General features: G+C 39.9%; 1 protein-coding gene and 1 non-coding gene across 16 annotated transcripts in view; one reads left to right on the forward strand and one right to left on the reverse strand.

The window, feature by feature from the left end:
* REPS2 (RALBP1 associated Eps domain containing 2) overlaps nt 1-22,975 on the forward strand; it is a 248,826-nt gene that overhangs the window by 101,686 nt on the left and 124,165 nt on the right. For all 15 annotated transcript variants that reach the window (XM_035289249.3, XM_035289252.3, XM_035289256.3 and 12 more), the window contains exons 6-8: nt 8,897-9,032; nt 13,548-13,611; nt 21,450-21,592. In XM_035289249.3, coding sequence (XP_035145140.1) covers nt 8,897-9,032; nt 13,548-13,611; nt 21,450-21,592 — 343 coding nt within the window. The remainder of the gene's footprint in view (nt 1-8,896; nt 9,033-13,547; nt 13,612-21,449; nt 21,593-22,975) is intronic.
* LOC118150803 (small nucleolar RNA SNORA16B/SNORA16A family) lies at nt 5,970-6,101 on the reverse strand. Its single transcript, XR_004738938.1, has one exon. It is a non-coding gene; the product is annotated as a small nucleolar RNA SNORA16B/SNORA16A family (small nucleolar RNA).

Below are 22,975 nucleotides of genomic sequence, written 5' to 3' on the forward strand. Positions count from 1 at the left end.
GATGGGGAGGAGGGTATAAATACAGCATAATCATAAGTCAAGCGCAGATCCTCAATCTGCAAAATTGCAGCAATGATTTAGGCATTGCAGTGAGGTTCTTTCTATAAGGGAAATGCTCTATTTTTAGGGACAGATGAACAGATAGAGATAACTACAGAGCTTGATGATCAAGAGTACATACTTTGGACCCAGTTTGTATTCTGGCTCTACCCATTTGCCATAAATGTATGGTCTTGGTAAATTATTTCCCTTACCTAATCCTCAGTTTCCTGTTTCGCAAAATGGGAATTACCGGATTTACCTTGCAGGGTTGTGAAGATGAAAATGGATTGTGTCCATTAGGTACTTACAGCGCCTGACACTTGGCAAAGGAGTAAATACTTGTTACTGAACATTTTTCTATATCTAAGTGATAGTTTTAAAAATGTAAAGCTTATTATAATAAGCAGCAACTGTGTGTTGCACTTTAGGCTCAGAGAGATTCCTACAGTTTGGCAGTCAACCTCTGAACTATTGAAATTAGATCCCTAAGTGAGTTTGGTAATATGTGGTTAAAGGCATCTTTGTGTGTTTATTTCCCTGAAGAAACAGATAAGATTAAATTTCTCTGTTGGGATTTAATTTTAACTAACTTCTCTACAAACAAAACCAAATTATTAATTGCAACTTCCTGTGAATCTATAATTATTTTGAAATAAAGACTAGAAAAAAGGAAGTTTTAATAAAGTTTTCTGACTTCAGAGGTGGGGGAGAGGGCTCAGCCTTTATAATGTTGGATGACATTATGTGGTAAATGCCTATAAAATCCAGCTTCAGTCAGTGTAAGAGAACTCAGGTTAACCTTTCTCTGTCTCTAGACTGGGATTGAGAATTTTTTCAAATATTTGTTTGTTTACTCATTCAGCAAATACTTCTTGAGTGTTTCCTATATGCTAGTCACTTTTCCAGTCATTTGGGATATAGCAGCAATCAGGATAGGCATAATTTCCTGTTCTCTTGGGCTTTATGGGATAGTATGTGGTAGGGTGACAGGCAAAGCATAAACAAGATTGATCGAGCATAATATGGAATGATTTCATGTTAAAACAGAATTGCTGAGCTCTGTCTCCTTTTTTAGCTCCTTTTCATTCCTCATTGAACACTTTCCCCACAATTTTACTCGAGCTGTCTTCTCTTTTTAACTGTGAATCTCCTTCATATCCATGAAAGATGAACCTGTATTACCCAAACACAGAAAGACTGCTGTAAAAATGAATCAGCATTTGTGTACTATAGATAGTCTGCATAGGCAATCAAATTAGAATTAGAAAGTTGTTTGGGCTCATAATGGTCTAATGTCATTGGTCAAATTGCAGAACCACGATAGCCTCAGGCTTCCATCTCCAGGACTGGCTGTGTGGTTGTGAGGGGCAGATCTTCCTTTCATTTGGGCCTTGCTTAAAGGATACATTCATTGGGGAAACGGCTACTGTAACAAATATGCCCCACATTTTAATGACTGCATAGTAGGTATGTTTCTCACTCATGTAGCAGTTTGGCAGGCTGCAGTCCTCAGCATGGTGATTCATGCACCAGAGCTTCTGTCCTGTCACTCTGCCATCGTCTGTTCAGTGGGCTCATGGGAAAGAGAGTAGAGGAGTGCCACAGGGTACTAGCCCTGCCTGGAAGTAGGGCAGGCCACTGGTGCTCCCATTGCAGCGGTTACAGCTCAGTCACATGACTGCATGTAACTTCAAGGGAGGCTGGAAACTGATTGCTGGTTGGGTAGCCACTTAGTGACTCCTATACCAGGCATAGTAGAGCATGAATTATTGGAGGAGTCTGCTCTAATCCCACCTATCAGCACTGCTACCACTTGCCTCTATGACTTCTTTTTTCTCAGCCCCATGACTAATTCCCATGGTCTTTCTTTAGGCAAATTAATATTCACTTGGGCTATAGTGTAGGTTCACCAGTCCAGTAGCCATCCCTTTCTTTATGGTAATCGAATCTTCTCACATCTTTGCTAAAGAGATCATGTTTTAATCAGTGATTGCCTTATGGTAATCTTATTTCCAAAATATTTTTGGCAGAGGAGGCATCCTCACATATTCGCTGTGGGCTTAGTATGAGCTTTTGCTACTCTAGGTGGTTTGTTTACTAAGGCACTAACAGGACACTGTTAAGAGATCATTACCCCCTCATAGGTGAAACGGCTGGATTCTAAAACAGCATTTTTAGGATGCCTTTAGGGTGGGTTTATGTTTTAAACAGAAATGTTCTATGATCGAAATAATATACACATCCGTCTTAAGTTCTCTCCGACAATGCTTCCTTGCAATTTGTATTATTTAGCTTTCCTTTATTTTTAAGATAGTTTGATAGTTAGTAGGGATAAATGCCACCTTTTGGGATTTTATTAATAGTATTACTTTTTAATGAATCTTTTGAAGTCTTTCATTATAAACAGTCTGCTTTCCCCAGAGATAATAACTTGCTGTGCCAAATATTTGCATTTCACTTGAAACAAAACCAAGGGGTTGAATGTTTTAAATATAAGCAAATCTAATTCTCCTGTGTCTAGGGAAACTGTATAATGAACCATATGTATGTGGCTTAAGCAGACAGATGTGAAAGATTTCTCTCTCCCTCCTTTTATTTAAAAAATAAAATACTGGCAGAGCTCAAAATTGGCACCAAGTAGCAAGTATCTCTGCTCGGCCAACAAAACCGCTGGAGTTGGAGTTGACTGGGGGAGGCCTTTTTAGGGTACACGCAAAAGTGAAGCTTTTCCTGGTCCTCGCTTCTACTTGGAACACTAAGTCTCCACAGCTTATTCACCCTCATTTCTCAGTGCCTTCAGGCTTCACAATGAGCCATTCTTAGGTGACTGACTTTTCAGATCTTTGCCTGAGAAGTTGTGTCGATTGTTGTGGTTGATTGTTGGACTGGTTCAGAAGAGATGAGTCCACGCATCTGGGTCCTGCGGTGAGATGGCCCCTAGCTGCTGACAAAGAGGTGCTGAGCTACATTCCACCTCCAGCATGGGCCTTCCTCTGGTGGTGGCCATATGGCTTCTTTCTCTCCTATTCTTATATCCCTCCCCAGCTCTGGGCAAACTTTACCTCTGGCTGGGGTTGCAGATAGGGCCTTAACTGGTTTTCCTGCCTTTAGTCTTTCCCTGTTCACTCTCCTCACTGAAGTGATCTTTCTGTAACTCAGATCTGATTATTTGATTGCCCCATTTAATACTTATCTATGGCTCCCTATTGTCTTCTAGAAACAGTCTAAACCCCATAAGTTGGTGTACCTGAGCCTTCATGATGACCTGGGTCCTGCTTTTTCTGTCTGCACCATCTTGAGACAACACCACTAACATCCACCCTGTACTGGCAGCCTGTTTTATCTATCCGGAGCCCAAGGGCTTTCAGGAGATGGCCATTTTTCTCTCATGTTTTGGTGTCTTTGCAAATGCTGCTCCTTTTGGCTGCCTTGCTCTGCACATCCTACAGCATTGCTTCTTCAACTTGAGTGTGCTTTGAATCACTGATAGGGCTTGTTAAACCACAGATTGCTGGGCTCCACTCTCAGATTTTCTGACTCACTCAGTGTAATGGGGCCTGGGAGTCTATTTCTAGCGGCCCCCCGGTGATGTTGATAAGGGTGGTATGGTGACCACACTTTGAGTAGCAAAGTTCTAGAGTACCCTGTCTTTCTAAAGCACTTCACCTTGCTGTTTGGAGATTGCCTGTTTACCTTTCTCCCTCACTGGACTCTGGGCTTCTTGGGCAAAAGAATCTGCCCACCAGTGTATTACTATTTACTAGTATCTGGGATATTTCTGACATTCAGTAAGTATCTGCTGCATAAGTCAATGAGCAGGTCACTGTTTATACAGCAAAGTTCAAATCATTTTGTTTCTTGCAGCGGATCAGCTTTCTTTTGGAATATTTCAGCATAATAGTGTGTGGAATGTTATCAGATCCTTCCATATGCCCCTACCTGACTTTGAAATACTAATTTAGTGGATATGGAACTTGAAAACCCCCACGGAGATCAGACCATAGGTGAACTACAGGAAGACAGACAAGGACTTCTTTTGGTAGATCTCCAACTTTAAAATGTGAAAACAGACTCACAGGTTTTCTTTCACAAAGAACATCATAGAGCAGTGTTACTACATCTCTTGCAATACAAGACATACCTCTGAACTTCCTGAAGCCTGTCAACAAGTAGAGCTCATACTACCTTTTAGTATCCATGAAGTATCTGCCAGGGATTGTAGTTAGGATAAAGGAGTATCTGATATGGCTCTTTTCTTTCAGATTGAAACCTGGGTGAGGATGAACACTTTAAATGTTCAAACATGTGATACTTACTATGACTATCATAAAGATTCATACATATGTTTTTGAGACAGGGTCTTGCTCTGATGCTCAGGCTGGAGTGCAGTGGTATGATCATGGCTCACTGCAGCCTTGACTTCCTGGGCTCAGGTGATTCTCCCACCTCAGCCTCCTGAGTAGCTGGGAGTACTAGTGCATTGCCACCATGCCTGTCAATTTTTAAATGTTTTTATTGTTGTTGTTGTTGTAGAAATGGGGTTTTACCATGTTTCCCAGGCTGGTCTCAAACTCCTGGAGTCAAGTGATCTGCCTGTCTTGGCCTCCCAAAGTGCTGGGATTATGGGTGTGAGCCAACACCCCCAGCCAAGATTCATATTTTTTAAAATTCTCAAATCACTTGGTTTATTAAATCAATTTCAAGCATACAGAGAGAAGCAAGGGGAAAGAGATGGGGGATAGGCTAGCATACTTAGTGCAAACCAGTTGAAGGGCAACCCTATGGGTTACACAGTGCTCATATGCCCTCTCCCTTTGTCCTAAGGCCTTTCTAGGTTTAGGGAGTAGGAACTCTCCTTTCCCAGTTAGGTTTTCTTGAAAAGGAAGAAGGGTTGTGGTTTTCATGGGAATCTAAGAAATGAGAGCCAAGGAGTGGCCCACTGGTCTGTAGGGGTGGGAGTTCTTGGCTGTTCATATTTGTTCTGCTGTTAACAGGCCTTGCCCCAGTTGCATTAAGTTTGCTTTACTGTCCACTTATCTTTAGGCTGTCACAGCCTTCCTTGCCCTCCTTCTTTGTGTCCTTTCTCTACCTATGTCCCAGCTTCTGCTGATGCTTGGTTCTGGCACCCTTGTAAGTTTAAGCCCCACCTGCCCTTTCTTTATACCATGGCCCTGCTGAGCATCTGTTTAGGGTCTGCTTTCTCTGCTCATTGGCTTTGATATTTCTCATCCACATTCCCAGGAATGAGCATCTGACCTAAGCCCTTGTCAGAGTATCCCAAAGGACAGTGTACAGTGTGCCCACCCACCCTTACTCCCACTCAGGTGACACCAGGCATGAGTTGGGTATGGTGCCCACACAAGGCTGCCAGGCCCACCTTTGCAGCAGAGCATGGGAACAGGTGGTGCCCTCTGTCATGGCCGTGGGCATGGCAGGTACATTGGAGGATTTGAGCAGGGGAAGAGTGTTCTGGGAAGAAGACACACATCTTAACCCCTGAGGAGTGAGCATGTACAGTCAGAAAGCCTGCTGAAAGAAGGCTGGGGTGTGAGGCTTGTGAAGGCCAGGTGCAGGAGTGGACGTTTTGTTAGGCAGCAGGTCATCTCTGTAGGCTTTTAAGCAGAGGAGTTAATCACCCCCTTCTGTTCATTCCTGATTTCTGTTGTCAGAGTAGACTTGAGACCTGCTAAGAGGCCACTAATGCCACACTGAGGTAATGTGGGAGAGGAACTAGAAAGCAGATGGCTATGGCACTGGAGAAAGAGGCACACATGGGTTGACAGGGACAGCTACATGGCAGCTTCATGAGCAGGAGGGAAGGGGCATGTTCTAGGGGAACAGCAGCTTCCATGTCAGACCTGGGAATGCAGCAGACCCAACATCCAGCTTGGAGATTTCTTCTCTTTTTCTATTTCTTTTTTCAATGGCACTGTATTTTCCTAAAATGTTGCAGATCAGTTATAGCAAATGGAATGGTGATGGTCAAGGAAACTGACTCTGGGCTCCTTTTTGACTACAGCAGCTAAGTGGAAGCAGCTGCAGCTGCAATAAGGGCCACTCAGCATGAAGATTTCTGTGTCTTCATTCACTTGGAAGTGGTGGGGCAGAGCTTCCAATCCACGTCCTACCTTCTTCACAAACCATCTTTGCCACCAAATTGTTGACTCATAGGTCTGTTCGTCTCTCTTCCCCGTGCCTAGGTTTTAGGTTCCTTTGCTCCAGCTATTTCTATCAGTGCTGATCTGGAAGGCAGCGATCCTATGAGTTCTCCACATTATGTCATGGCTAGTAATCCAATCCAATTCAAGCTGACATCCCTCACCCTATATTCTACCAACAGAACCTAGTCAGACATCTGGACTCATTCAGGAAGTGCTGCTAGGGCATGGCTTTGAAATTTGGTGGGAGCATTTTGGAAGGTTGTGTGGTCTGTTTTGTTGTTTGGTGGTCAGACTGGATTTTGATCTTTTTTGCTTTCTTTCTTTACACACACACACACACATATGTGTGTGTGTATATATATTTTGAGATGGAGTTTCACCCTCGTTGCCCAGGAGGGAGTGCAATGGCACGATCTCAGCTCACTGCAATCTCTGCCTCCCAGGTTCAAGTGATTCTCCTGCCTCAGCCTCTCAGGTAGCTGGGATTACAGGTACCTGCCACCATGCCTGGCTAATTTTTTGTATTTTTTTTTTTTTTTAGTAGAGATGGGGTTTCACCGTGTTGGCCAGAACTCCTGACCTCAGGTGATCCACCCTCCTTGGCCTCCCAAAGTTCTGGGATTAGAGGCATGAGCCATGGCTGCGGGCCTGTGTAATTTTATAAGAAGAAGAGGCTTTTGAAAAAAAATTAAGATAGATGCAATCCAGTTAAAAAAATCCTGATATGCAAGATCCTGCCTTTGAACAAGAGATTTAAAAAAGGAGGGTCATTATTTGCTGCCTGCAAGAGTTCACTAATGGATGTGGGTAAGTTCCTTGAGCTTGAAAAAAAGATAATAATTAACACCCACTTAGATCTCTAAAGTCTTGAGGTGCTCAAGCAAGTAGGAGTGTGTGAAATGCTTGTAAATTTCAAAGTACTCTATGAATTTAAGGTATTAACTAATGGATAATGACTTCTTGAAATTTAAGAATGGTTTGATTTACATTTAGTAGAAACTCATCTAGTATGAAAATGATATATATATTACAAATGACTAACAACCCTACCGTTCTCAACCTCTTTATGTAACCTTCCTTCTGACCAAAGGACCCAGATGACTTTGAGGAATAGCCTGTTTGCTGGATATATTCTCACTTAGCACTTCTGGAAATATCCATTCTATAGGTAGTATTTCATCTCATTGTCCTGGTCTTCCCAAAGCACCCTTAATCCAAGGTGTGAGATGGCAAAGTAATACATATTTTACTTCAGAGATGACACCTTAAGGTTCTATCATAGCTCAACATTTTCTAGTTTCCTTTCTTCTCTGAACATTGTCCCAGGGAGACATGTGTTCCTGGAAAGAATTAATTCCTGGAATGGTGTGTGTGTGTGGGTATGGGGAAGGGGAGGAGATGTCTGCTGTCTTTTCTAGGGTTACTGGGTGGAATTTCCTCACAATGATTAATTCCCTCCTTGACAGTGTGTTCAGAAGCAGGCACCTTGATGGTTCTTTAGCAGCAATACCCCTCCCTTCTTTCCTAGCCTTCCTTTGTCATTAAGCCTCATCCTTCTTCTTCTTCTTCTTCTTCTTCTTTTTTTTGAGGTGGAATCTCACTCTATTTGCCCAGGCTGGAGTGCGGTGGCATGATTTTGGCTCACTGCAACCTCTGCCTCCCACGTTCAAGTGATTCTCCTGCCTCAGCCTCCTGAGTAGCTGGGATTACAGGCATGCGCCACCATGCCCGGCTAATTTTTGTATTTTTAGTAGAGACGGGGTTTCACCATGTTGGCCAGGTTGGTCTTGAACTCCTCACCTCGTGATCCACCCACCTTGGCCTCCCAAAGTGCTGGAATTACAAGTGTGAGCCACTGTGCCCAGCCAAGCCTGTCTTCCTGTGTTCACCCACCTCTTGGTCCCATGAAGGTGGTCCTTGGCAAGTAGCACTTTCAACATTTTTCTTAGTCCCGCAATGCCTACCATAGCTTTGTTTTCTCCTGCGCTACTTCTCTGGGTTTCTAGGCTCTTAAATCCTCAAATTTGACTTGCGTGCCCTCTAGTGGCAGGTCTGATGCACTCCTTGTTACCCTGTTTATTGTGGTACCATGACAGCTGTTCTCACCACCCAGCTCTGTTACTAAATATTATCTCTAATTCACAAATGCCAAATGAGAGGTTCAGTGGTCCTGACTTGCCACTCAAGTAGGACCTGGAAATGTGGGATTTGAATTAGAGCTCTTGATTCCTGGATTTATACAGTCTTTCAAGTATAACTGCAACAGTAAAAAAGATATGGTTATAGCTGTTCTAGTTTCTTTTTCATGGTTTAAAAAGAATTCAGATTATTTTATTATCCACTCAGCTAATATGAAAGGACAAAAATGTGAGGAATAGTGGAAGATAAGAATGATCATATTTTTTTAACCCTTCCTTCATTATAATTAGAATTTTTTTTGTCACTTACTGAGTATTCAGTATTTCATGCCTCAGTCCTGTTAACTTTGAGGAATACAGAAAATATATAAAGCATGATATCTGCCTTTAAATTTATGTTCTAGTTAGATTCTAGTTATGAGGCAGTTACATTTCTTCAACTGAGGAAAAAAATTAAGCATAACACACAATAACTTTTATTGGTGTTTAATTTTTTTACTTCATCTCACTAAAGACAGGTTCTCTGAGCATTGACTTTTTAATTTATTCTTAAAGTCCTTTTCAGTGGAGAGAGAACTACAGGATAACAGCAGTTACCTCGATGAACCCTGGAGGATAACAGAAGAACAGCGCGAGTACTATGTCAATCAGTTTCGATCCCTGCAGCCAGACCCAAGCTCTTTCATTTCAGGTAAAAATGTGGGCTCCCCAGGCATCGCTCTCACTGGAAACCACAGCCACCATCTTGAGAAATCATTCATGCAAAATGGATATGGCAGCCTTCCATGATTTCAGTTTGTTTTCCTCTAAGGTCCAAGTTCTTATCAGATGTAAACCATGCAGAAAAAAAGTTGCCAATGACATTTGGAAAATTATGTTTCCACTTCAAAGGGCTTAAATGGGAATTTGGGGGGAACCTGGCCCAGACCTGCACCTTATCAGCTCAGGCAGCTCTCGAAACGGCACAGTTTTGTGCCAAGGGGCCGCCTCTTGTTGCTTCCTCGTTATTATTAGAGCTCAAGCAAGGACAGAATATGGCCTCCTAATGAGTTGGTGTCGCAGGTCTTTTTATGTTATTTGTGCCTTCAAACTTTAAACTCAGGCTCGTTTTCTTTGGCTCAAGTGTTTCTCCTCCGGCTTTTTTTGAGAGAAACTAAAATGGGGAAGAAAATTGGCCCGTGCTTTCCCACTTGTCAGTTGTTCTGGGTTGTCTTCAGATATATAGATTCCTGTTGAGTTCTCATGTAAAATTCAAGCTGAGAGGAACTTGATTTAATGCCAGTGTGGCTACATTTTACCAGGCTGAAGGACTAAACTAACAGTGAAATAGTAGAATCTGGAAGAAAAATTCATAAACCTTTCTTTTTAGATTTTAAAATTTGAAGAATAACAGTATGTCCTTAATAATTGTAACCTGCCATATTGAAATGTGGGCTAAGATTTTTTAATCTTGTGAAATGAGGCACATAATTAAAATATACTTATATAAATAATTGCAAACATCGTTTACTGATAGGTGGTAATGGCTTTATTGATGGCAGAATAGTACAGATACAACAAATTAATGTTGATGTCATGATTAAGGAAAAATAAGCAGAAACTCATATTGCATGATTTGACCACTTGCTAATCTTACCCTGTGTTCAGGTGAGTTTCTTCATGACATATGCAGGTATTTAGCCAAATGCAAACAGGTAATTGTTAGAAATGTTTTTTTTAACTTTTGTATCTTGCAGAATTTCAAATGTAGACACAACTAGACTAGCTGGTGTAACAAACGTCTGTGTACCTATTACATAGCCCCAGTGATTTTCTCTTACCTACAGTTACCACATAAAGATATTTCAGTCAGTCAATGATGGCAGTTCCATAACAGTATCATGGAGCTGAAAAACTCCATTCATCACTTAGTGATGCTGTAGCCATCATGATGTTGTAGCACAAGGCAGTGCTCGCATTTTTGTGATGATGCTGATATAAACAAATCTGTGCTGCCAGTCGTATAAAAGCCAAGCACATGTGATTATGTACAGTATATAATAACACTAAATAACCCTTACTAGCTTATCATGTATTATGCTATACTTTTATTGTTACTTTGTAGTATACTCTTATTTATATTAAAAAAGTTAACTGTAAAATAGCCTCAGGCAGGAACTTTGGGAGGAACTCCAGAAGAAGGCATTGTCATCATAGGAGACAACAGCTCCCTGCGTGTTATTGTCCCCTTCTAGTCACCTCTATGGTGTGGAGACGGAAGACTGTTATTGATGATCCTGACCTTGTGAGAGCCTAAGCTGATAAATGTTTGTATTTCAGTTTTTAACAAAAAAGTTTAAAAGTTAAAAAAATTAAAACATTAAAAAATAGAAGTAATAGAATAAAGATATAAAGAAAGAAAAATTTTTATATAGCTGTACAATTTTTTTTAATTTTTAAATTTTTGTGGGTACATAGGTGTATATATTTTTGGGGTACATGAGATGTTCTGATACAGGCACACAATGTGAAATAAGCACATCATGAAGAATGGGGCATCCATTTCCTCAAGCATTTATCTATTAAGTTGCACACAATTCAACTACACTCTTTAAATTATTTTAAAATTGTACAACATGTTTTTGTTGTAAGCCAAGTGTTATTACAAAGGAGTCAAGAAGGTTAAAATAAATTTTAAAGTTTCTAAAGTGAAAATCTTACAGTAACCTAAGGTTAATTTATTATTGAAGAGAGGAATTTTTTTTTCTGTAAATTTAGTGTACCTGAGTGTGGAGTATTTACGAAGTCTACAGTAGTGTAGAGTAATGTCCTAGGCCTTCACATTCACTCACCACTCACTCTGTGACTTACCCAGAGAAACTTCCAATCCTGCAAGCTCCATTTATGGTAAGGACCTTATAGAGGTGAACCATTTTTCATCTTTTATACCATATTTTCACTCTATGTTTTCTATGGCCTGCCTGCCTGCCTGCCTGCCTGCCTTTTTTCTCCTTCCTTCCCTCCCTCCCTCCTTCCCTCCCTCCTTCCTTTTTTTTTTGAGATAGGGTCTCACTCTGTTGCCTAGGCTAGAATGCAGTGGTGTGATCTTGGCTGACTGCAGCCTTGACCTCCTGGGCTCAAGAGATCCTTCCACCTTAGCCTCCCCAGTAACTGGGACTACATGCACATCTCACTATGCCCGGCTAATTTTTTTGTAGAGAGGAGGTCACATTGTATTGCCCAGGCTGTTTTCTATATTTAGTTGTGTTTAGATACACAAATAATTACTATTGTGTTCCAACTGCCTATAGTATTCAGTACAGGAACATGCTGCTGTACAGGTTTGTAGCCTAGGAGCAATAGGTTCTACCATCTAGCCTAGGCGTATAGCAGGCTGTACCATCTAGGTTTGTGTAAGTACACTCTCTGTTGTTTGCATGATGAGGAAGTTGCCTAATGATGCATTTCTCAGAATGTATCCCTTTTCCTATAAATGGAATCTCATATGGTCTTTTGTGTCTCATCTCTTTCAATTAACATAATGTTTTAGTTTTTTTTAAATTATAACATTTTTGTGGGTACATAGTAGGTGTGTATATTTATGGGGGTACGTGACATGTTTTGATATAGGCATGATGCATAATAATCACATCATGGTGAATGGGATATCCATCCCCCCAAGCATTCATTTTTTGAGTTACCAACAATCCAATTACATTCTTTAAGTTATTTAAAATATACAATTAAGTTATTATTGACTATAGTCACCCTACTGTACTATCAAATAGGTCTTATTCATTCTTTCTAACTATATTTTTGTACCCATTAACCATCCCCACCTCAGCCCTACTGTCTCCGTGCCACTACCTCTCAGAGCCTCTGGTAACCTTCCTTCTACTCTCTATGTCCATGAGTTGAATTGTTTTGATTTTTAGATCCCACAAATAAGGGAGAACATGTGATGTCTTTCTGTGATTGGCTTATTTCATGTAGCATAATGATCTCCATTTCCATCCAATGTTGTTGCAAATGATTGGATCTCATTTTCTTATGGCTGAATAGTACTCCATTGTGTATAGGTACCACATTTTCTTTATTTATCTGTTGATGGACACGTAGGTTGCTTCCAAATCTCAGGTATTGTAAACAGTGCTGTAACAAACGTAGGAGTGCAGATGTTTCTTTGATATACTGATGTCCTTTCTTTTAGATATATACCCAGCAGTGGGATTGCTGGGTCATATGGTTGCTCTAATTGTAGTTTTCTGAGGAACCTCCAAACTGTTCTCCATAGTGGTTGTACTAATTTATGTTCCCACCAACAGTTAGCATAATGTTTTAAAGACTCATTCATGTTGTATGTACCAGAACTTCATTCCTTTTTATGGCTGAATAATTCCATTATATCAGTATATCCCATTTTATTTATCTATTCATCAGTTGATAGGCATATGGGGTTCTTCCACTTTTGGAGTCTTAAGAATAACACTTATTTAAATATTTGTGTACCAGTTTTTATGTGAACATATATTTTTATTTCTCTTGAATACATACCTGGGAGTGGAATTGCTATATCAAACTGTATTGGGAGCTGAAAGTATTCAAATTCAATCTCAGTAAGGTCTAACATTTCAAGTACAGCTGAGTCTTGCAATTATATAACATGTAAAGTGGAATGATTGCCTGATTTCAATGGATACAGGTAAATCAACAATGAAGAAAGAAAGATTCTTGGATAAGTTTCTCAAAAAGCAATTAGGAGTTCTTAAATCTCACCAAAAATTATTTCCCAAGATGTCTGTCTTATCTCTGTTTGGTGGGATCATGGTATTAGTTTTCTTCTTTTTGGTCAGTTTTCTTTTACTTTTCTATTTGAAATTTCTATTTGAAATCTGCCAAATTTGCTCAAGGTATTGAAATTTGTCTTTTTAACTTTTGGTAAAATTTTGGGGGTTTTGATAAAAATGAAGCAGAAATTAATTTATATGACTTGCATCTGTCATGAGCATTATGTTATTGCTTTTTTTGCCCTATTGTAATTTACATATTTTTTAAAAAGCTATTCATGTGTTGCTTTTAGTCGCATGATTCATAATTGCTTTGAGGAATAAATATGTTTGTGGTTATATAGAAGAGATTGCTGAAAATTGTGATTTATTTGTATATAAATGTAAAAGCTACTCTAGCTGAGTAATTAATGGTTTATTTAAACAATGGCACTTGACAGGTTCTGTGGCCAAGAACTTCTTCACCAAATCAAAGCTTTCCATTCCAGAACTCTCCTATATATGGTAAGTACAATTAATGCCATGTGACATTCATACCATCATACATAACCCATCCTTCAGTTCCTACCTTTGCATTTTAAAAAGTCTTATCTTTTGAATGATGTTTTAAACAGACTACAAGAGTGAATACAACTCAGATTTTTGTTACTGTGAAAATTATCATATGAAAAGTACAATGAACAGTATCTGGCACATACTAAGCACTATAAGTGTTAACTATTACTTTAGAATAATTTCCTAATTATTATCCCCATCTCAATCCCTTTTGAGTCTAGGCAATTGTGGGCACATGAGAGTTATCATCTTGTAGATTTCATTTTCAGACTGTTTTGCTATATGTGATAAAGTAACCAGAGGACCTTGACAAGCTATATGTTTTATATTTTATGAGGCCAAGTGAACAGAAGGTTGAGGAATATTTTGGAGTTAGGTTAGGTTTGACTATTCTAGCTGCCTCTGAGCTTTGTAAATTTGGCTGGTGTTTATCGGCTGGGCCCTAATTCAAACTTGCAGCTGTGGTATCCACTGTACCTTTATGTGCTCTGGTTCCAGAAGGGCTATGCTGGGATGGTCCAGATGGCTGTATTTGCATTCATGAAAATGCTTGGTGCTGCTGTAAACTCTCGGCGTATGTGGGCTAGTTCTTCCCCCAAACTGGGCAGGAGATCACACTGCTATTTAAAAACATTGGAATGTTTATATAAAGCTTTTTGCATGAGGATTTATAAAATTATGATAGGATTTAAAATTGCTTGTCATGTTTTGTGCATCTTATTGGAAAACTACTCCAATGATACTCATGCATACCAATGTATCTGGGATTCTGAGCTGGATTTAGGTTCTTCAGCAATATATACTCTGGCATAATATTTTGTTTTTACAAGCCTTATATTAGGTCTTTTTTTTTTTTTTGGTGATGAGGGCTCACTCTGTCACCTAGACTGGAGTGCAATGACACAATTATAGCTCATTGCAGCCTCTGACTCCTAAGCTCAAGCAATCCTCCTACCTCAGCCTCCAAGCTAACTTTTTTTACGTGTCAATTATTTGATTTTCTTTACATCTCAATTATTTCATTTTTTTTACATGTCAATTATTTGATTTTTTTTTAAATTTTTTATTGGATTTTAGGTTTTGGGGTACATGAGCAGAGCATGCAAGACAGTTGCGTAGGTACACACATGGCAGTGTGCTTTGCTTTTCTTCTCCCCTTCACCCACATTTGGCATTTCTCCCCAGGCTATCCCTCCCCACCTCCCCCTCCCACTGGCCCTCCCCTTTTCCCCCCAATAGACCCCAGTGTTTAGTACTTTCCTTTCCGTGTCCCTGTGTTCTCATTTTTCCTCACCCACCTATGAGTGAGAATATGCGGTGTTTCATTTTCTGTTCTTGTGTCAGTTTGCTGAGGATGACGTTCTCCAGATTCATCCATGTCCCTACAAACGACACAAACTCATCATTTCTGATTGCTGCATAATATTCCATGGTGTATATGTGCCACATTTTTCCAATCCAGTCTATTATCCATTGGCATTTCGGTTGATTCCAGGTCTTTGCTATTGTAAACAGTGCTGCAACGAACATTCGTGTACATGTGTCCTTATAGTAGAACGATTTATAGTCTTTTGGATATATACCCAGTAATGGGATTGCTGGGTCAAATGGAATTTCTATTTCTAAGGCCTTGAGGAATCGCCACACTGTCTTCCACAATGGTTGAACTAATTTACATTCCCACCAACAGTGTAAAAGTGTTCCTATTTCTCCACATCCTCTCCAGCATCTGTTGTCTCCAGATTTTTTAATGATCGCCATTCTAACTGGCGTGAGATGGTATCTCAATGTGGTTTTGATTTGCATCTCTCTGATGACCAGTGACGATGAGCATTTTTTCATATGATTGTTGGCCTCATATATGTCTTCTTTCGTAAAGTATCTGTTCATATCCTTTGCCCACTTTTGAATGGGCTTGTTTGTTTTTTTCCTGTAAATCTGTTTGAGTTCTTTGTAAATTCTGGATATCAGCCCTTTGTCAGATGGGTAGACTGCGAAAATTTTTTCCCATTCTGTTGGTTGCCAATCCACTCTAGTGACTGTTTCTTTTGCTGTGCAGAAGCTGTGGAGTTTGATTAGGTCCCATTTGTCTATTTTGGCTTTTGTTGCCAATGCTTTTGGTGTTTTGTTCATGAAGTCCTTGCCTACTCCTATGTCCTGGATAGTTTTGCCTAGATTTCCTTCTAGGTTTTTATGGTGCCAGGTCTTATGTTTAAGTCTTTAATCCATCTGGAGTTAATTTTAGTGTAAGGTGTCAGGAAGGGGTCCAGTTTCTGCTTTCTGCACATGGCTAGCCAGTTTTCCCAACACCATTTGTTGAACATGGAATCCTTGCCCCATTGCTTGTTTTTGTCAGGTTTATCAAAGATTGTATAGTTGTATGTATGTTGTGTTGCCTCCGGTGCTCTGTTTTGTTCCATTGGTCTATATCTCTGTTTTGGTACCAGTACCATGCTGTTTTGATTACTGTAGCCTTGTAGTATAGTTTGAAATCCGGTAGTGTGATGCCCCCCGCTGTGTTCTTTTTGCTTAGAATTGACTTGGCTATGCGGGCTCTCTTTTGGTTCCATATGAAGTTCATGGTGGTTTTTTCCAGTTCTGTGAAGAAAGTCAATGGTAGCTTGATGGGGATAGCGTTGATTCTGTAAATTACTTTGGGCAGTATAGCCATTTTCACGATATTAATTCTTCCTAACCATGAACATGGAATGTTTCTCCATCTGTTTGTGTCCTCTCTGATTTCGTTGAGCAGTGGTTTGTAGTTTTCCTTGAAGAGGTCTCTTACGTTCCTTGTGAGTTGTATTCCAAGGTATTTTATTCTTTTTGTAGCAATTGCGAATGGCAGTTCGCTCTTGATTTGGCTTTCTTTAAGTCTGTTATTGGTGTAGACGAATGCTTGTGATTTTTGCACATTGATTTTATATCCTGAGACTTTGCTGAAGTTGCTTATCAGTTTAATTATTTGATTTTTAAAAAATTTATTGTACTTTAGGTTCTGGGGTACACATGCAGATCATGCAGAATTGTTGCATAGGTACACACATGGCAATGTGGTTTGCTGCCTCCATCTTCCCGTCACCTACGTCTGGCATTTCTCCCCATGTTATCCCTCCCTGACCTCACCACCCTCTGCTGTCCCTTCCTTGGCCCCCTGCAACAGACCCCAGTGTGTGATGCCCCTCTCTCTGTGTCCATCCATTTTCATTGTTCAACACCTGCCTATGAGTGAGAACATGCAGTGTTTGATTTTCTGTTCCTGTGTTAGTTTGCTGAGAGTGATGGTTTCCATATTCATCCATGTCCCTACAAAGGACACAAACTCATCGTTTTTTATGGCTGCATAGTATTCCATGGTGTATATGTGCCACATTTTCCTTGTCCAGTTCATCGTCGATGGGCATTTGGGTTGGTTCCAAGTCTTTGGTATTGTAAACGGTGCTGCTGTGAACATATGTATGCATGAGTCTTTATAATAGAATGATTTATAATCCTTTGGGTATATACCCAGTAATGGGATTGCTGGGTCAAATGGAATTTCTATTTCTAGGTCCTTGAGGAAGCGCCACACTGTCTTCCACAATGGTTGAACTAATTTACACTTCCACCAAGAGTGTAAAAGTGTTTCTATTTCTCCACATCCTCTCCAGCATCTGTTGTCTCCAGATTTTTTAATGATCGCCATTCTAACTGGCATGAGATGGTATCTCAATGCAGTTTTGATTTGCATTTCTCTAATGACCAGTGATGATGAGCATGTTTTCATATGTTTGTTGGCCTTATATGTGTCTTCTTTTGAAAAGTGTCTGTTCATATCCTTCACCCACTTTTGAGTGGGTTTATTTTTTTCTTGTAAATCTGGTTTAGTTCTTTGTTGATTCTGCATATTAGCCCTTTGTCAGATGGGTAGATTGCAAAAAATTTTTTCCCATTCTGTTGGTTGCTGGTTCACTCTAATGATTGTTTCTTTTGCTGTGCAGAAACTCTGGAGTTTGATTAGGTCCCATTTGTCTATTTTGGCTTTTGCTGCCAATGCTTTTGGTGTTTTAGTCATGAAGTCCTTGCCTATGCCTATGTCCTGAATGGTTTCGCCTAGGTTTTCTTCTAGGGTTTTTTTATGGTGTTAGGTCTCATGTTTAAGTCTTTAATCCATCTGGAGTTAATTTTAGTGTAAGGTGTCAGGAAGGGGTCCAGTTTCTGCTTTCTGCACACAGCTAGCCAGTTTTCCCAACACCATTTATTAGACAGGGAATCCTTTCCCCATTGCTTGTTTTTGTCATGTTTTTCAAGGATCAGAGGGTTGCAGATGTGTGGCATTGCCTCCGAGGCCACTGTTCTGTTCCATTGGTCTCTATCTCTGTTTTGGTACCAGTACCATGCTGTTTTGATTACTGTAGCTTTGTAGTATAGTTTGAAAGCAGGTAGTGTGATGCCCCCAGCTTTGTTCTTTTTGCTTAGGATTGCCTTGGCTATGCGGGCTCTCTTTTAGTTTCATATGAAGTTTAAGGTGTTTTTTTTTTCCAGTTCTGTGAAGAAGGTCATTGGTAGCTTGACGGGGATAGCATTGAATCTATAAATTACTTTGGGCAGTATGGCCATTTTCATGATATTGATTCTTCCTAACCATGAGCATGGAATGTTTCTCCATTCGTTTGTGTCCTCTCTTATTTCCTTGAACAGTGTTTGTAGTTCTCCTTGAAGAGGTCCTTTACATCCTTTGTTAGTTGTATTCTTAGGTATTTTATTCTCTTTGTAGCAATTGTGAATGGGAGTTTGTTCATGATTTGGCTCTCTGTTAGTCTGCTATTGGTGTGTAGAAATGCTTGTGATTTCTGCACATTGATTTTGTATCCTGAGACTTTGTTGAAGTTGCTTCTCAGCTTAAGGATGTTTTGGGCCGAGATGATAGGGTCTTCTAAATATACAATCATGTCATCTGTAAATAGATACAGTTTGACTCCTCTTTTCCTAATTGAGTATCTCCCCCCTTTTTTTCCTTGCCTAATTGCTCTGGCTAGACCTTCCAATACTGCATTGAATAGGAGTGGTGAGAGAGGGCATCCTTGTCTACTGCCGGATTTCAAAGGGAATGCTTCCAGTTTTTGCCCATTCAGTATGATATTGGCTGTGGGTTTGTCATAAATAGCTTTTATTATTTTGAGATACATTCCATCGATACCTAGTTTATTGATAGTTTTTAGCATAAAGGGCTCTTGAATTTTGTCAAAGGCCTTCTTGCATCTATTGAGATAATCATGTGGTTTTTGTCTTTGGTTCTGTTTATGTGGTGAATAACATTTATAGACTTGCGTATGTTGAACCAGCCTTGCGTCCCCGGGATGAAGCCTATTTGATTGTGGTGGATAAGCTTTTTGATGTTCTGTTGCAATCAGTTTGACAGTATTTTATTGAAGATTTTTACATCTGTGCTCATCATGGATATTGGCCTGAAGTTTTCTTTTTTTGTTGAGTCTCTGCCGGGTTTTGGTATCAGGATAATGTTGGTCTCATAAAATGATTTGGGAAGGATTCCCTCTTTTTGGATTGTTTAGAATAGTTTCAGAAGGAGTGGTACCAGCTCCTCTTTGTGTGTCTGGTAGAATTCGGCTGTGAACCCATCTTGACCTGGGGTTTTTTTGGTTGGTAGGCTCTTAATTGCTGTCTCAACCTCATCCCTTGTCTATTCAGGGTTTTGACTTCTTCCTGGTTTAGGCTTGGGAGGGTGCAGATGTCCAGGAATTTATCCATTTCTTCCAGGTTTACTAGTTTATGTGTATAGAGCTGTTTGTAATAATCTCTGATTGTAGTTTGTATTTCTGTGGAATCAGTGGTGATATCCCCTTTATTGTTTTTTATTGCATCTCCTTGATTCTTCTCTCTTTTCTTTTTTATTAATCTGGCTAGTGGTCTGTCTATTTTGTTGGTCTTTAAAAAAAACCAGCTCCTAGATTTATTGATTTTTTTTGAAGGGTTTTTTGTGTCTCTGTCTCCTTCAGATCTGCTCTGATCTTAGTTATTTCTTGTCTTCTGCTACCTTTTCAGTTGCTTTTGGTCTTGCTCCTCTAGCTCTTTCAATTTTGATGATAGGGTGTCGATTTTAGATCTCTTCTTGCTTCTCATGTGGGGATTTATTGCTATATGTTTTCCTCTAGACACTGCTTTAAATGTGTCCCAGTGATTCTGGTACGTTCTGTCTTCGTTCTTGTTGGTTTCGAAGAACATCTTTATTTCTGCCTTCATTTCATTGTTTATCCAGTCAACATTCAAGAGCCAGTTGTTCAGTTTCCATGAAGTTGTGCAGTTCTGAGTTAATTTTTGAATTCTGAGTTCTAATTGGATTGCACTATGGTCTGAGAGACTTTTATGATTTCCATTCTTTTGCATTTGCTGAGGAGTGACTTACTTCCAATTATGTGGTCAGTTTTAGAGTAGATATGATGTGGTGCTGAGAAGAATGTATATTCTGTGGATTTTGGGTGGAGAGTTCTCTATATGTTTCTTAGGTTCCCAGCTAACTTTTCAGTTTTTTTTCTAGAGAGAGGAACTTGCTATGTTGACCAGGCTGGTCTTGAACTCCTTGCCTCAAGTGATCCTCCCACCTTGTGAAAACGCTGGGATTACAGGCATGAGCCACCATGCTAAGCCCTTATATTAGCTTTTCCTGCTAGAAAAAAAAAAAAAAAAGAAATGATCATTTTGAAAAGAATACCATTTATTTTGGCAGAATTCCCGGTCTAAACATTATTGGCATGAGGCCTCCTATCTTTTTGTTGAGACACAGCATGAAAGCTGAATGGCATTCTCTCTATCCAGCATTTGAAGCAGTTTCCTGACCCCTCACTCTGTGGAACAGCTATTTCAGAGCCCCAGTGCATTCGAAATTGAAGGAGGAGGTTATGGAGTTCACCTTAGAGATATATTTTCTTTCAGATAATAATATCTTTATAGAATAATTTTGTATGTGTCTTATCCCTGTTCTAACACAAGTGTGCTTGTCCCTGTCCACCTAAGAAATGGTTAAGCTTATGGGTCTTAGTTATAATACTTTGGCAAATAAGTTTCTTTTGTGCTGAGTAAATAGGTCTGTGCCTTTTAGTGGGAAATAATGACTAGAGTGAAGCTAAGCCTGTTTAAGACTCCCCTTTCTTCCTTTTTGTCTTATCTGGTTACAGTCTTCTTTAGTTACTAGTTTTATCCTAAAACATAATTCATTCCATTTTTTGTTGAGCTTACTTGTATTTTCCTAGGAGAGAGTTCACAAGCAAAGAACAGTTTGGTACAAAAATTTACGTAACTTGAAAATTCCAAGGTTTTCCCTTAAAGCTGAAAGACAAAGAGCTTATTTCTGTGCTTTGGGTAAACAGCTTAACGGCTGGGACATCTGTAAAATGGCTGTGGCCACCCTTCCTCTGCCTGTTTTGAACACCATGTCCAGGGCTTTTCACCTTATGCAGCCTGCATTTACTCAATGCCCGTGGACATCTGGGTGTCACTTTTCTTTCTGTGCCATAGTTTCTTGTACCATGTCCTCCGTGTTGTTAAACAGACCAATTAGGGAACCTGAATAATTTAAATTTTTATTTATAAAATGCTACAGATGCTGATCCCATCAATCAGCACTTTGTTTCCTCAGAGTGGCCCCCAGAGATTTCAAATGGTTTAGGCTAGGAGGGTTTGGGTATCTGGTAGGGCCATCACCAGAGAGTCTGGGAGTTTTATTGGCATGTTTGGGCCAAGTAACTTTTTCTGTAAGCACCATGTTAGGTACTCATGACATTTGTTACATTTAGGGAACTTAGTGATGCTGACTGCGATGGAGCCCTGACCCTGTCTGAGTTCTGTGCTGCGTTTCATCTCATTGTGGCTCGGAAGAACGGCTATCCGTTACCTGAGGGCCTGCCTCCAACTCTGCAGCCAGAGTACCTGCAGGCAGGTAAGGCCTCACCATAAATCGTAAACCTTAAGTACTTTTCCTCCAGGCCGTGTAAAAAACTTTCGTTTCTTAAAATGATGTCCAGATACTTTTGGGAGTCCTTGGTATTCATAGTTATTTTTTCTAACCGATATTAGACTTTCGCATCTCATAATGTGAGGAATAGGGCTGATCTCAGTAAGTGTGAATTATCTGTTTTTCTCATTCTATACCATCTAGATGGATTTGAACCAAAGTTAGTTACTCTTTCATGACAGTTGTGAAATAGGCAAGTACTGAACTTCCCAGCTAGTATAAAATGAAGAGGAAGATCTTGTAGAGCCAACTGTTAACTTGGCATCTTTAGGCACATCTGTGTCTCCAGGTGGCCCTGGGTGATGGAGTGGAATAGAACTCTTATACCTAATTTAAAAGTCAAAAAATTACATGCAGTGAAATGTGCAAAGCGCTATCACCTTAAATGTATGCTTGATGCATTTTTATATATGTATACACCCATGTGAGTACAATCAGATGAAGATACAGAATATTCTAGCATGTCAGCAGGTTAGAATAGAACTTAATAAAACAGTCTTACTCAAACTATTGTTTTGGACCCTTTAGATAGGAAAGAGTCATTGTGAGTATAACATATGTATTAATTCCTTTGGGAGAGTGAAAAATTAATAGTGTGTTTTGCCCTTTTCAAAGGCAAGTGGGCACTGGTCTGATTTCCATTATTCATGGAAGTATAGTGCTCATTGAGAGGCCCTAGAAACAGCTGGTGCTTTCAACAACCTTTCTCACTTTTTAGGGAAGGGCTGTTAAAAAAATGAGAGCTTACTCATGGGTGATTATTAACAAGAGGGAGCAGTGTCTAAAGAAACTATAATTACTTATTAGTAGAGTATAAATTTTGTGATTAGATCTGCAAAAGGCCTTGGATTATCTTGTCTAGTCCCTTCCTCATGATGACACGAGATTCAAAGTGGCAGATGTCTTATCTAAGTCAGTCTCGGGGCCTCTGACTTTTTTAGGTAAAAAGTTTGTCATTTTTTATGTTAAATTAGCAAGAGGATAGGAACTCAAAGGGAAGAGGCTATGTTTGTGGCTGCTGCTAAGTGACAGGTAAACATGTTGGGAGAAGAGTGACCCATTCTGGGATCTTCTTCAAATGTCCCCATAAAATACAAGAAGGGGAGAGTTCAGAGAGCAAAACCTAAATTTCTGGACTTGGATTTTGCTAACAATACCTGCTTTTTGCCTACTGCCGCCTGTAACTCTAGCCTGCTGCCCTTCCTTAGATGCTGGGAAGACTCTCATGGGTCCCAGGAATAAACTTGCAATTGAGGAGCATGGGAAACTGCTCTTTTCTCTTTGGTCTCTTCTCTCTTCCCCTCCCCT

Source organism: Callithrix jacchus, chromosome X, assembly GCF_049354715.1.
Source record: "Callithrix jacchus isolate 240 chromosome X, calJac240_pri, whole genome shotgun sequence".
Lineage (NCBI taxonomy): Eukaryota > Metazoa > Chordata > Mammalia > Primates > Cebidae > Callithrix > Callithrix jacchus.